Genomic DNA, 12592 nt, shown 5'->3' on the forward strand with positions numbered 1-12592 from the left:
CAGTGCCATCTCCCATGCTATTCCAGTCGGCTAAGGAAAGCTCCTCCTTCTAAATAGTATGGGGTCCGCATGAGGAATAGGAGATAATTGCTACCTTTCCCCCTTTTCCAGTGGAGTGCCTCTGCTGGATCCCAGTTCTAACTGCAAACAGATGGAGCTCTTCTGTTCATGGAGGGGGAAGTCTGGATCCAATGCAATGTTTCCAGCAACTTTGTTTTTTTATATAGGTAAAATATAATTGAATTTCTTGCAGAAGGGCAATACTTTTACTAATAAAACTGGTTAGTTTGATTGCCATCCTTAGATGAGTGTGTAATACAGCCTTAAAAATTCTACTGGGTTTGTTCACGTGTAACTGGTGTATCGTCGGTCAATTAATCCATGATTTGATACGCAAGTGGTTTCCGCTTTCATTAATCAACCTCCAATCGGCCCAATCTTATCATGCGAACATGGACACTGGGTTATTCATGGGTTAAACAACCCAAAGTTAACCTAAGAACTAATCGTTGACACGTCACTAAACAACATACAATTGGGGCAATTGGAAGTTGATTTTCTAAAACATAAGCCATTTGTGCATGGCATGTGACCTAACAAATTGCAGATTAACAAACCCATGATTTGCCACCATTATGTGCAATCCACAACATTATCTAGAGAATTTTTTATCAACCGTGGTTTCTAAAGGCACTTGTTTTTAGGTTTACAAATTGGATTGATAAACCCGATAGAGAATGGTTATCATGTTGGGCCCAGAGAATGAAAAACATTAAAAGCATGCTCTTCCTAGGACAAGCTGTCTCTGCTTAATGGCACAGTGATGCAGTCTACCAATATTTGTAGTTCCTGGGATCATGTAGGAACACCCACCTTCTGGCAGTAGTCTACAAAGACTGCCTCTTCCATTTTGGGAAGTTTAAGAAAAACTGGTAATCTTTAGGATTTCACTTAACAAGGCAATAACTTAATTTTTTTGTTTGTTTTACAAATGCAAATCTTGGCACTTCCTCAACACTACTGAAACTTCTTTTTGTGCATGGATGGTGCTGTTTTGTCTACATAATTCAGGGTGGGGAAAATGATCTTGGGTGTGGAGAAGAGGACTCCTCGCCCAACCCTCTGCAGGACTAATGATGTCAAAGGAGTGAGACAATATGTCCTGTTGTCATTTGATCCCTGGTGGGTGCATTGGGAAAATGATCTGCTGCATGTGGGGCTTCCTGAGAATATCACCTTTCATGTTTTAAAAAATTAATAGGAGGTAGTTTCTAGCCCTTAAAATTGTAAGGATATCCTTGAAAGTGCATGGGGTATTGGGCTGTAGTACCTTGCATATTTTTGCTTTGTTACCTCAACTGGTAAAATCAGACTAAGTTTTCCAAAAATAGCAAATGGCAAATAAATTATGCAAAATGTGTACAGTTCATCTAAGTCACAATTACAACATCTTTAAAATTAGATTATAAACAGACCTGTAGCTTTTTAAATAAAAAGTACTTCTGGTGCCCTTTAAATAAACTATATATTCCTTATTCAGGCAATGCATATATATAATTCATTCTTGACAGTTGGTCCCGTCTTACTTCCTGGAAACTTTTAACAAGTTTTTCACAGGAAGGCAGTTTTACAATATTTCCAGCCCATATTTCATTCATGATTTCTTAACTCAGAGTAGTTATTGTCAGGAAATTTCTCATATCTGACAGCAAATCAGCATTACTTCTCACTTTGGGAGGTGAGATATTCCTGGCATCCAAGCAGTTTTTTCCCTTATCTAACCCCAGCAACAGAGATTTCCTGGATTGTTAAGGGAAGTAGTTAAGTAAACTCGTCTAATCTATTAGACCTAAAAAGATTCAACATAATCCATAGGCTGTCTTTCTACTGGGCTGTGTTGACAGAATACAAAACAACAGATACATAATTGTTACATTTCTCCCCTTCTACACTCCAAATTCAGTGTAATTCAAGTGTATTCTTACTAAATGCTATTTGCTCAGTGTAAGCTCGAACATTATCTTACACTAGAAAAGAAACATGAACTGTCCTTTAATCTATTCTGAATATATTATGTACAATTCCCAAACTTGAGAGTAAGAGGAGACCACGATAAAGCTGTTTTATAAATACATGCACAGTTCTGCAAATACATGCACTCCTGTGTGAATCCCAGACTTCTATTAAGTTCCAGGTTTTGGAATAATCTATAAACAGTAAGAACCCCTACTTGCTATAATAGATTATTTGCAAGTTTACCTTTTAAGTAGCTACAAGCCAACTACTCTGCAATTGTGATGAATAATGCCCTAAAAGGCAGGAATCTACTGTAAAGGAACTGCAACGAACCTCTAGGAAAACATGCCTTGCTGAAATACTGGAGGAGTGGGTACACAAACCATATTTTTCCTAAAAAGTCAGTGTAAGTAGCATTTTCTGTGTTTATTTACTGCAATTGTCAGTAAAGAACTTCGTTTTCTGCTAGCTTTGGATGATGATGATGATGATGATGATTATTTATTTATTTATTTATTTATTTATATAGCACCATCAATGTACATGGTGCTGTACAGAGTAAAACAGTAAAACAGTAAGTAGCAAGACCCTGCCGCTTAGGCTTACATTCTAATTAAATCATGGTAAAACAATAAGGAGGGGAAGAAAATGCAAACAGGCACAGGGTAGGGTAAACAGGCACAGGGTAGGGTAAAACTAACAGAATAAAGTCCAAACAACATCAAGTTTTAAAAGCTTTAGGAAAGAGAAAGGTTTTTAGCTGAGCTTTAAAAGCTGCGATTGAACTTGTAGATCTCAAATGTTCTGGAAGAGCGTTCCAGGCGTAAGGGGCAGCAGAAGAAAATGGACGAAGCCGAGCAAGGGAAGTAGAGGCCCTTGGGCAGGCGAGAAACATGGCATCAGAAGAGCGAAGAGCACGAGCGGGGCAATAGTGTGAGATGAGAGAGGAGAGATAGGAAGGAGCTAGACCGTGAAAAGCTTTGAAGGTCAACAGGAGAAGTTTATATTGGATTCTGAAGTGAACTGGAAGCCAGTGAAGAGATTTCAGAAGTGGAGTAACATGGTCAGAGCGGTGAGCCAGGAAGATGATCTTAGCAGCAGAGTGGTGGACAGAAACCAGCGGACTGATGTGAGAGGAAGGAAGGCCAGAGAGAAGAAGGTTGCAGTAGTCCAGCCGAGAAATAACCAGTGCATGAACAAGCGTCTTGGCAGAAGAGACAGACAAAAATGATCGAATCCTGGCAATATTATACAGGAAAAAACGGCAGGATTTAGCTACTACCTCAATATGAGGAATAAAGGAGAGCGAGGAGTCAAATATAAAGCCAAGACTACGAGCTTCCTTGACTGGAGTAAGCGTAACATCATTGACAGTAAGAGAGAATGAGAGATGAGGAGAAGGTTTAGGAGGAAAAACGAGCAATTCAGTCTTTGCCATATTAAGTTTCAGACGACGATGAAGCAGCCAAGCTGAGATATCTGAAAGACATGCTGAGATACGATCGTGAACATCAGGAGAAAGATCCGGAGATGAAAGATATAATTGTGTATCATCGGCATACAGATGATATTGGAGGCCATGAGATTGAATAAGATTGCCCAAGGGCAACATGTATAAAGAAAACAACAACGGGCCAAGCACTGAGCCTTGCGGAACCCCTACTGAAAGGGGAAAAGAGGAAGACGAGCTGCCATTAGCCAACACGCTGAAAGAGCGACCCGCTAGATAGGAGGCAAACCAGTTATAGACAGAGCCACGAAGTCCAAGGTCATGAAGGGAATCTAGGAGAAGATCATGATCAACCATGTCAAAGGCTGCAGTTAGATCAAGGAGAATAAGAATGGAATAAAGGCCTTTAGACTTGGCAGTAAGAAGATCATTGGTGATCTTAGTAAGGGCTGTTTCAGTGGAATGCAAAGGACGGAATCCAGATTGAAAAGGATCCAGAGCAGAGTTACTAGAAAGAAAGTCAAGACAACGAGAGTAGACCACACGCTCCAGGATCTTTGAAACAAAAGGCAACAAAGAGACAGGTCGGTAGTTAGGCAGATAAAGAGTTAATGAAAATTTATCAACCTAAAATTCTATCCCCTCTCAAAACATTATATAAACTAGTAAACCAAAGGTTACTGAATGTGAATAACGTCTTGTTTGATATTATTAACACAGAACTATGAGTTGGATCCAGACTTGCCCCTCTTTTTGTTCAGATAGGGAACCAGGATCTAGCAGAGGCTTCCTGCTGGGAAGAAGGGAGCAGGCAGATCTTTTCTTTGCTCTCCACTTCCCCACGCTGGCTGGCTGAAAAGCTGTTCTGAAGAGTTCCCTCCCGCATGGGAGGTGGCCCTGGAAGATGCATGGAGAAGGGGAAATCAGAGAAAATTAACCTCCCACCCCCAGTGCCAACAGAACTCCGCTGAGCACAAGTCTGGATCCAAACCAATGTTGTTGTGGCTTGGCTAACTATTTGAAGACATTTCAAAGTAAACTACTTTGTAATACTAGAAGGAGCTCGGTATGATGAATTTTACTCAGAAAAGTACATACAAAATAAGACGTATTTCTAAGCAAATAAAACAATTCTAGTACATTGTATATTATGTAAAATGGTGATTCTATGTACGTTTTTACAAACACACACTAGCCGCATCCAAACTTACTGCTCAATTCATGGAAAAAGCTTCTGTTCATGGAAGAAGTCTTTTTGTAATGCAGAACACATCTTTTAACAAAGAAGTGGTAAGTTTGGTGATGCCCAAGTGCTTCTGTCAGTTACCGTTTAATAGAATCATTAAAACATATGAATAATATCATGGTCACTTTAATTTTTTGTTTATGGAAAATCAAGTTGAGCTTGGGAACATTTTTCTTCCCAGGGGAAAACAAACTTGCTTAATTCAGGAAACTCAGTTCACATTTAGAAGAGCTGCTTTTTTTCTCTTTCTCTCCCCCTTTATTTCAAAAACTGCAAATATCCTTGAGGAAACATAGATAGTGGCATTTTGGAGTCTCTGCTGCAAACTCAGTGAGTCTGGACAATTGGTTATGTGATTTTCAAGGTGGCCTTCCCACTCCTTTACTTCCTCTTCTCTTATTAGTAAGGGCTTCCCCAGGGACTGGCCAAACAATTGGCAGACTTCTTGAGCCTTTTGCCTGGCGCTCCCGACAGCAGCAAGACATACCTGACGCCTGGAAAAAAACAAGTAGGAAGATTTAACTAATTGAGCCACAGGATGTAATTTTCCATTAAAGCTTTTAATCAGTGCAGCAACTATATATTTTATTTACTTACTTTATATCCTGCTTTACCAAGCCAAAAGCCTTCCCAAAGTGCCTATATAGTACAATCCCATACATGTCTACTCAGAAGTAAGTCCCACAGAGTTCAATGAGCCTTACTTTCAGGTAAGTGTGTATAGGATTGCAGCCTCAAGATGTCTGTAGACTACACTTCAGTGTTACGTAATTATGTACATGTGCAACTATTTCAATCTTTCTTAGTACTGGGTGTTTAAAAATGTAGAACTCTGAAAAAAGCTGAAGTAACTTTAAGAACTGGTGTCTGAGTTTGTTTTATTTGCTCCTCCCTCTGTATCTCGTTTGTAGATTGTAAGCTTGAGGGCAGGGATTGTCTTATTAAGCTGCTCTGGGAACCTTTTTAGGTAAAGAGCAGAGTAAAAAAAGCTTCAAATAAATAAATATATGTATAGCCGCACTTATTTTCATAATCTGTTGTTAGCCAGGCCTCTTCCTTACTTTAATTACTCAGTAAAGCACTACATACTGATACATATAGTTTGTTATAAAAAAGGACATATTCCCATTAAATTCAGAACTTCTAGAAGGAAGGGGAGTGCTTACAACCACTGTTCAACAGATGCAATTTTTTCCTCCTGCCTTTCAAACTGGAGGCGGAGGTGCTTGCCTGGTGGCACAGTTGTTTGTGGCTGAACCTGGGAACTATCAACGCCAGCCATGAACTGTAGACCCCTGCATTAGGAACATATTTATACCGCCAGTAATTCTCTTTGAGCAGAGGAACAGAATAGCAGCTTTAGTTATTTATGGGGAACACAGATTCATAGCGCAATGGTCATTCCAGCTAGGGAAATTCAGCTTCTTGAGAAAAGGAAGAAGAAAATAACTTACCGAAGGGCATCTACAGTCTCCATCGTATGGTAAAAATGAGGTGGGCTGATGATGACAGAACTATCTAGCTTCTCAACAAGAAAGTTACAAACATCTTGCATTTTTCCAAAATCGCTGAATGTAATGCAGACCTATATGTGAACATTAAAAATTTGGAAGTCTTTTCAGTGCTCCACTTGCAAATTGACTAAAACACATGATTAAATTATGCATTCTTCACAAGATCCAAAATATCTGAGACGTTATAATCTATTATCAAAATACGAATGTACTATTTTCAACTGTTCATTTTTTATTAATTTTCTTTTTAAATAAGCATGTTGTTTGTCTTATACAAACTGAACAAAATACAAAAAAGCATTTTGTATAGTTATATATTTCAAGCAACTAGCAACACATTCCTATACGTGTCTACTCAGAAGTAAATCCTACTGAGTTCAATGGAACTTCTTCCCAGGTAAGGCAAGGTTCAAAGTGAACATTTTTAGAATGACTATGTAAGTATGTTGCATGTTTCCATTACTTCTTTCTTGAATAACTACACCCCTATACGTCATCAACTTTATCTCTCAAAGCAAGGGTAGGTAGAAAGTAGTCTGGGACCTACTGGTAGATCTCTGGGTGATTTGCAGTAGGCTGGCAAGGGTTTATGACTCCCAATTTAAAAAACAACAACTAAAAAGCTTGCATTTTCTGGGAAAGGAGTTTTGAGCTTGGTTCTGGGATCAACCGCAAGTTCTGGAGGGGTTGTGTTCAGAGGGACCCTGTTCCTTAATTCTTCAGAGTATATACACCTGCCTGGCCCACTACTTTGCACCAGGCTCCAGTTGGTGGGTCTCAAAGTTCTTGTAAAAAGCCTATAATCCTGAAACCTATCCACCCCTGTCATAAAGCATGTAGTAGGGCTGTTACAGCTTTCTATGGCTGTTAGGAAGCATTGCAGAAAAATGATTCAGAAGTGAGGTGGCAAACAAATTATATACAAATGCACACACACAAGTGGTAATACACTAAGTTAATGTAGTACAACATGCCTTGAAGCCCTGCTAAACCACAGCACATGTAGGTAATTAGTTTGCAGAATGAAGCATTGTGAATCTTTGCTTTGAGAAACTAATATGCCTGCAACTAGTCAGGCAGCACATTTTAAACATTTTTAATACAAGTACTTATAAAAACTGCAGGCACCACCAAAATTAATATTAAGCTTTTTTCTTCAACACCAACTTAAATTCAAACAGTTTTAAGCAGAATGAAAATAACCGCTGGCACTCTTCCCACAAATACTTGCAGTTCATGCTATAATAGGTAGGGGATCTATAGCAATGAAAGAGGTTAGCAGAACATATTTGGATCTAGTATTTGGTGATGGTCCTAAACTTAGGGACCTTTCAGAGGGATTTTTATTTTATGATGAAGTGACGGGCGGTTCCTTAACAGATAAATGTTTGCCTCCAAGTGGTAGGCACTTTGAAGTGGGATACTTTCCCTGGCAAAAATCTGCACTGCAGCATGGTTTCACATACCTCTAATAGCAGTGTTTATCCATTAACTGTAAGTGCATGACCCTCCAATGTAACTTGCCACCCATATTTTACCAAGGCACAAAAGGTATGCAGAAAAGAGATTTGCCAGAAGACACAACAGATTGGTGAAACACTCTCAGATTACACTGAACCATTTTCTTGCATCAAGATCCTAGATTAACTTTGAAGTACAGCTATAAATCAAAAGTCAAGTAAGAGAACTTGATTTTGATCCCCCTTATTGGAACATCTTGAAGATTTCATCAGTTACTGATAAAAATTAAATATCCATGTCTAGTTGTTTCTTTTGGAGAAGATTTTCTTCCTACCAAAGTTAATATGATGTTAGAGATGTATTGCCAGTGTTCATATTTAAATACTTGCCTCTGCTTCCATCTTAAAAGCATTGTCTAGTCTACTGAAGTTTTTCGTCACAGTCACATTGCTCTCCTATAACAAAAACACAACAATTTAAAGTACAATACCCAAAAAATAATGCTCTTTTGTACCATTATGACTGCTTAACCTGATATTGAATAACAAAGTGTGCCAGCATATTTCAACATAAAGGTTAAATAACTTAGGTTTTGTAAAAATGAGAATGGGTTGAATCCAGATGTAGTCATAGTTATAGTAGACCCACTGAAATCAATGGGACTTAACTTAGCCATAACTAAAGTTCCACTGATTTCAGTAACTCTACCCTAAGTAGATTCTAAATCTAGATCCAACAGTAAATCTTGCCTTGACCACAGTTTTCCTTCAGTTAGGGTAGGTACTACTGCAGACTGTATTAACACAAGCATAATTTGAACACATAATTTGTAATAAAAATTTACTAGTGCATATATTTAACTTGTTTACATTGAACATAGTCAGCAGTTTTTTAAAAAAATAACTGTCATAAAACATGCCTTGAAATACTGTAGTATCAGTAGCACTGCAAAATATATTACTTATAAAATCTTGATAATCAGCAAATGTACTCAGTTTGAGGCACAAATAATATGAAATGTTATTGGCCATTGATAGACTCAGCTTATACAAATAATTTAGGAAACATAATACAAACTTCCTTTAGGAAAAATATTTTTTGAAGTTTTATTAGGAAATATATGATCAACATGAATTGAAAACATTAAGTATGCCCTGGCTAATATGTTTTCACTTCAATGCTTTTTAACTCAAAATTGCTTTCTGTAATGGTTAAAATACTGTCCTCCTGTGGTCATACATATTACAACAACTTTGAAACATAGCTAATAGCTAATAATATTGAATATTATGGAACAGAAATTAAGGTTTGGCTTCACTTCAAATGATGGGTATTAGAAAACACATTTGTTTTAGTAGCCCAAGCATATGCCTTTATAAGACATTAGACTATCAATAAATGGTAAATTTAACATAATTTGATTGCCCCTTACTGTATTTCATCCAGAATAATGTACTTTCATAGTGTTACTTTCATAACAACAACTTGCCACTAACAACGTCACAGCTACAGAAATAATCATAGTAAAGTTATTTTGCTCTTATTTTTTTAATTATAAAATGAGCTGGTTTGCTAATGTGTGATTATGGCTACAGCATCTATTTGTGGGTTCATTCCATTGGTTCTGCTGAGAGACCCATTCAATTTGGCTCCCTCTTAAGTTTCCATTCCAGCAGATCATTGTAAGAACTACTGTGTAACTTTAAGAACCAGTGCCTGAGTTTGCTAATTTTCCTCTTCCATACCCATCCCTTTTTCTTCTTGTGTCATCTCTTTTAGATTGTGAGGCCTGCCAGGTCTTATTTCTCCCGCTGCAATTATCGTTATGGTTGTGGCGTACTGCGCAAACACAGTCAGGGTAGCTTGCTGTCATGGGCAGCAAATCATCTCAGTACCCTAAGATGGCCCATGGATTTTGGGTGGCTTGTTAACCATGGGTGGGTTTGCAAGGTGCACCGGTGAGGATAATTATGAAAATCCTACTGAGATGTGAAGGGTTTAATTTGAACTAGGTCTCAGTCCACCTACCCCCAGCGTTGAGCTCACTATTGGAATTGATAAGAACCTAAGTACCATGCTGGATCAGACCAAGGGTCCATCTAGTCCAGCAGTCGGATCACACAGTGGCCAACCACTGTGCAATAAATAAATAAACCAGCCATCGGCCAGGGACAACAACACCCTCCCACCCATGTTCCCCAGCAACTGGTGCACACAGGCTTACTGCCTTGAATACTGGAGATAGCACACAACCATCAGGGCTACTAGCCACTGATAGCCTTTGCCTCCAGGAATTTGGTGGCCATCACTACATCCTGTGGTAGTGAGTTCCATAATTTAACTATGCGCTGTGTGTTGGATTTAGAATTGCAGAGCCTCAGTTACCTTCAGTTTCACAGGCAGTAAGCCTATATATACACCAGTTGCTGGGGGACATCGGTGGGAGGGTGCTGTTGCACCATGTCCTGCTTGTTCACCCCTGGCCAATGGCTGGTTGGCCACTGTGTGAACGGAGTGCTGGACTAGATGGACCCTTGGCCTGATCCACCATGACTCTCCTTATGCTTAAATCCTCTCTGACACTAAGCTCCTTGGGCCAGTCACCCTACCTCACAAGGCTGTTGTGAGAATCAAACGGTGGGGAGGGCATGTATATTATCCAGAGCTTCCTAAAGGCAGGCAGGGCAGAAGCTATAGTAACTATAGAAAGCTTTAATCACTGGACTCGTTGTGACTCAGGATAACTATGTGATAATTATTCTGTTCGATACAGCTTTCTTCATGGGGGGTGGGGGTGGGTTTTTTGAAAACGTCAAGGCTTCTCCCTCGACGTGCCGACACAGGGCCTTTTCCTGGAGCAGAGGACGAAGAACCCACCGCCCCAGGGTCAGAGGAACCGGGGCGAGCCGTTAGGACTGCGCGCGAGCCGCTTGGCTTACCCACCAAGATACCTCCGCGCTGCCGGGCGGTCTGGGCGATGTAGTCCAGCCTCCGAGACACGCTGCTCCGCGCTGCGCCGGCCTCCCCTTTCCGGCTCCCCAGGTGAACCGTGACTTTGGCCCGGTCTGGGCTGGCGCTGAGCTCCGCGCTGCCGCTCACGTGAACCTCCCTCCCGGGCGGCAATAAAGACCCGGGGATTCCGCTTCCTCCTTCCCCCGCGGCTCTTGGAGGCTCATTCTCCCGGCTGTCCGCCCCTACGGGGGGAGGCACCAAATCGGCAAACACCCGAGCTGGAGAGAGCGGCACCAACGGCATCCCGCCGAGGGTAGGAAGAAAAAGGACCGTTAGGACTCCTTAGCAACGAACGGAGCGCCGCAAACGCCGTTCTCTCCCCCAAAGAATTATGGGCAATGTAGTTCTCGGAGCGGGAGGATCACGTGAACTGGCTGGCTGTAGATAGATAACCGCGTCGTGGAAGTGTGTGTCCCATGGTCTCTAGCGCTGCGTGGAACTGTCTCTGTGTAGTCCCAGGCACGATAGGGAACGAAGGTGTTAGCTCTCAACGCTTTTGCTTCCAAGCCTACCGTCCTGTACCATTTTACCCAGGAGTAACACCGAGTGCTGGCTCCAGGTTTTGGAGGGCCCTTGGGCCAGGCACTCCCAATCGGTGCCCTCCCTTGGAGAGTCTGCCTTCTCATGCCATTGTTGCCAGCTGCTGCTGTTCCTCCTTTTCCTCGTCGTTGTTGAGCAGAGAGCTAGTGAGCATGTAGGTAGTGGCATCTGCTACTTCTCCTTCTCGCCAGTACCGTTTTCTGGGCCAGAGTAAGAGCAAGCCCAGGAGGTTCTTGCCATTGGGGCCCAGCTGGGATTTGGGCCCCTGGCCTGTGCCTGACCATGCCTACTGTTGACATCAGCTATGATAGCGGGGCTTGTTTCAGAATAAACATGCATAGGATTGCCCAGTGAAGCTCCTATGCTTTGGAATAGCAAGTTCCGTTCCAAATATGTGGGGTTTCTTAGTCTCTTATCATTATTATTTTTTAGCAGGGATCTATGAATTTTTGCCAGTAACAATTGTAGTTTGTTACACTCCATACTGTATGGAGCATGTTGACATGAGTACCCCTGCTGAGCTGAAAGACACCCCAGCACCCTTGCCTTTCCTGAGGGATGGGACAGAAAAAAGCAATCGTGTAGTGGTACAATTTGAAGGGCAGTTGCTCGTCCTGCCAGCACAGATATGCCTCTGTGGCTGATACTAGGGATGGGCAAGATTAGGTGGTTGCCTGGGGCTCCCAAGCTGAAGAAAGATAGACCCCCTAGCTGAGCTTGGTGTTTGTTGAGTGTGCTGTCTGTGGTGAGCTAAGGCACAGAAAAGCAGCAAGTGTGTTTAACCTTTTGAAAAAGTTGTACGGGGTGATTTGGTCCCAATTATAAAAATGGACTTTCATGAGTTAATTTTGAAGAATGTTCATTTTTCAATTCCCAGTTTGATCGAAATAAAAATCAGTGGAACACAACTTTACTTTGAGGCAACAGTACTATAAGCACTTCCAAAACTGTAAACACCATAATAGTAAAAGAAAGCTGTAAGCAGGGCCGGGAGAGGGGAACAGAGAGGAACACCAAAGGTGTGCCTTGCCCTGGGCACTACCCATGAAAATCTGGTTCGTACAATTTCTTCCCCTCAAATGAGGCCATGTGTGCAGTGGAAGGGAGATCTCAACACTGGTTCTACATTGCACTTCTGCAGCAGAACCTTCAAATGTATTACTCAGTTATTTGTTTGCTTTCATTATATCTCTCTGTCCTTGAAAGACCATGATACATGATCAAATTTAGCATGATTAGTTTCTAAGGTATTCTAATCCTAACCTTGCAAAGTAAAATGTGGATTTTATTTAAATTAATTAGCTTGACTTCCAGTTTTTTAAAGTAAACTTTCATTAATAGTCTTTAATACAA

General features: G+C 40.9%; 1 protein-coding gene across 1 annotated transcript; it reads right to left on the reverse strand.

The window, feature by feature from the left end:
• Positions 1-4822: 4822 nt before the first annotated feature.
• IRAK1BP1 (interleukin 1 receptor associated kinase 1 binding protein 1) lies at positions 4823-10969 on the reverse strand. Its single transcript, XM_063125796.1, has 4 exons — positions 10631-10969; positions 8077-8142; positions 6167-6297; positions 4823-5206 (listed from the first exon to the last, which is right to left on the reverse strand). Exons 1-4 carry the CDS (start codon positions 10940-10942, stop codon positions 4924-4926), a joined length of 792 nt encoding a protein of 263 aa, XP_062981866.1. The 5' UTR covers positions 10943-10969; the 3' UTR covers positions 4823-4923.
• Positions 10970-12592: the final 1623 nt, after the last annotated feature.

The sequence above is a fragment of the Elgaria multicarinata genome, chromosome 4 (genome assembly GCF_023053635.1).
Source record: "Elgaria multicarinata webbii isolate HBS135686 ecotype San Diego chromosome 4, rElgMul1.1.pri, whole genome shotgun sequence".
NCBI lineage: Eukaryota > Metazoa > Chordata > Lepidosauria > Squamata > Anguidae > Elgaria > Elgaria multicarinata.

Coding starts and splice junctions, on each gene's coding strand:
- IRAK1BP1 (XM_063125796.1), bottom strand. CDS start 10,942: ATGCCGTTGGTGCCGCTCTCTCCAGCTCGGGTGTTTGCCGATTTGGTG. Junction 8,143..10,630: donor GGCAGCGCGGAGGTATCTTG/GTGGGTAAGCCA, acceptor TTTTTGTTATAG/GAGAGCAATGTGACTGTGAC. Junction 5,207..6,166: donor GAGACTGTAGATGCCCTTCG/GTAAGTTATTTT, acceptor GTTTTTTTCCAG/GCGTCAGGTATGTCTTGCTG.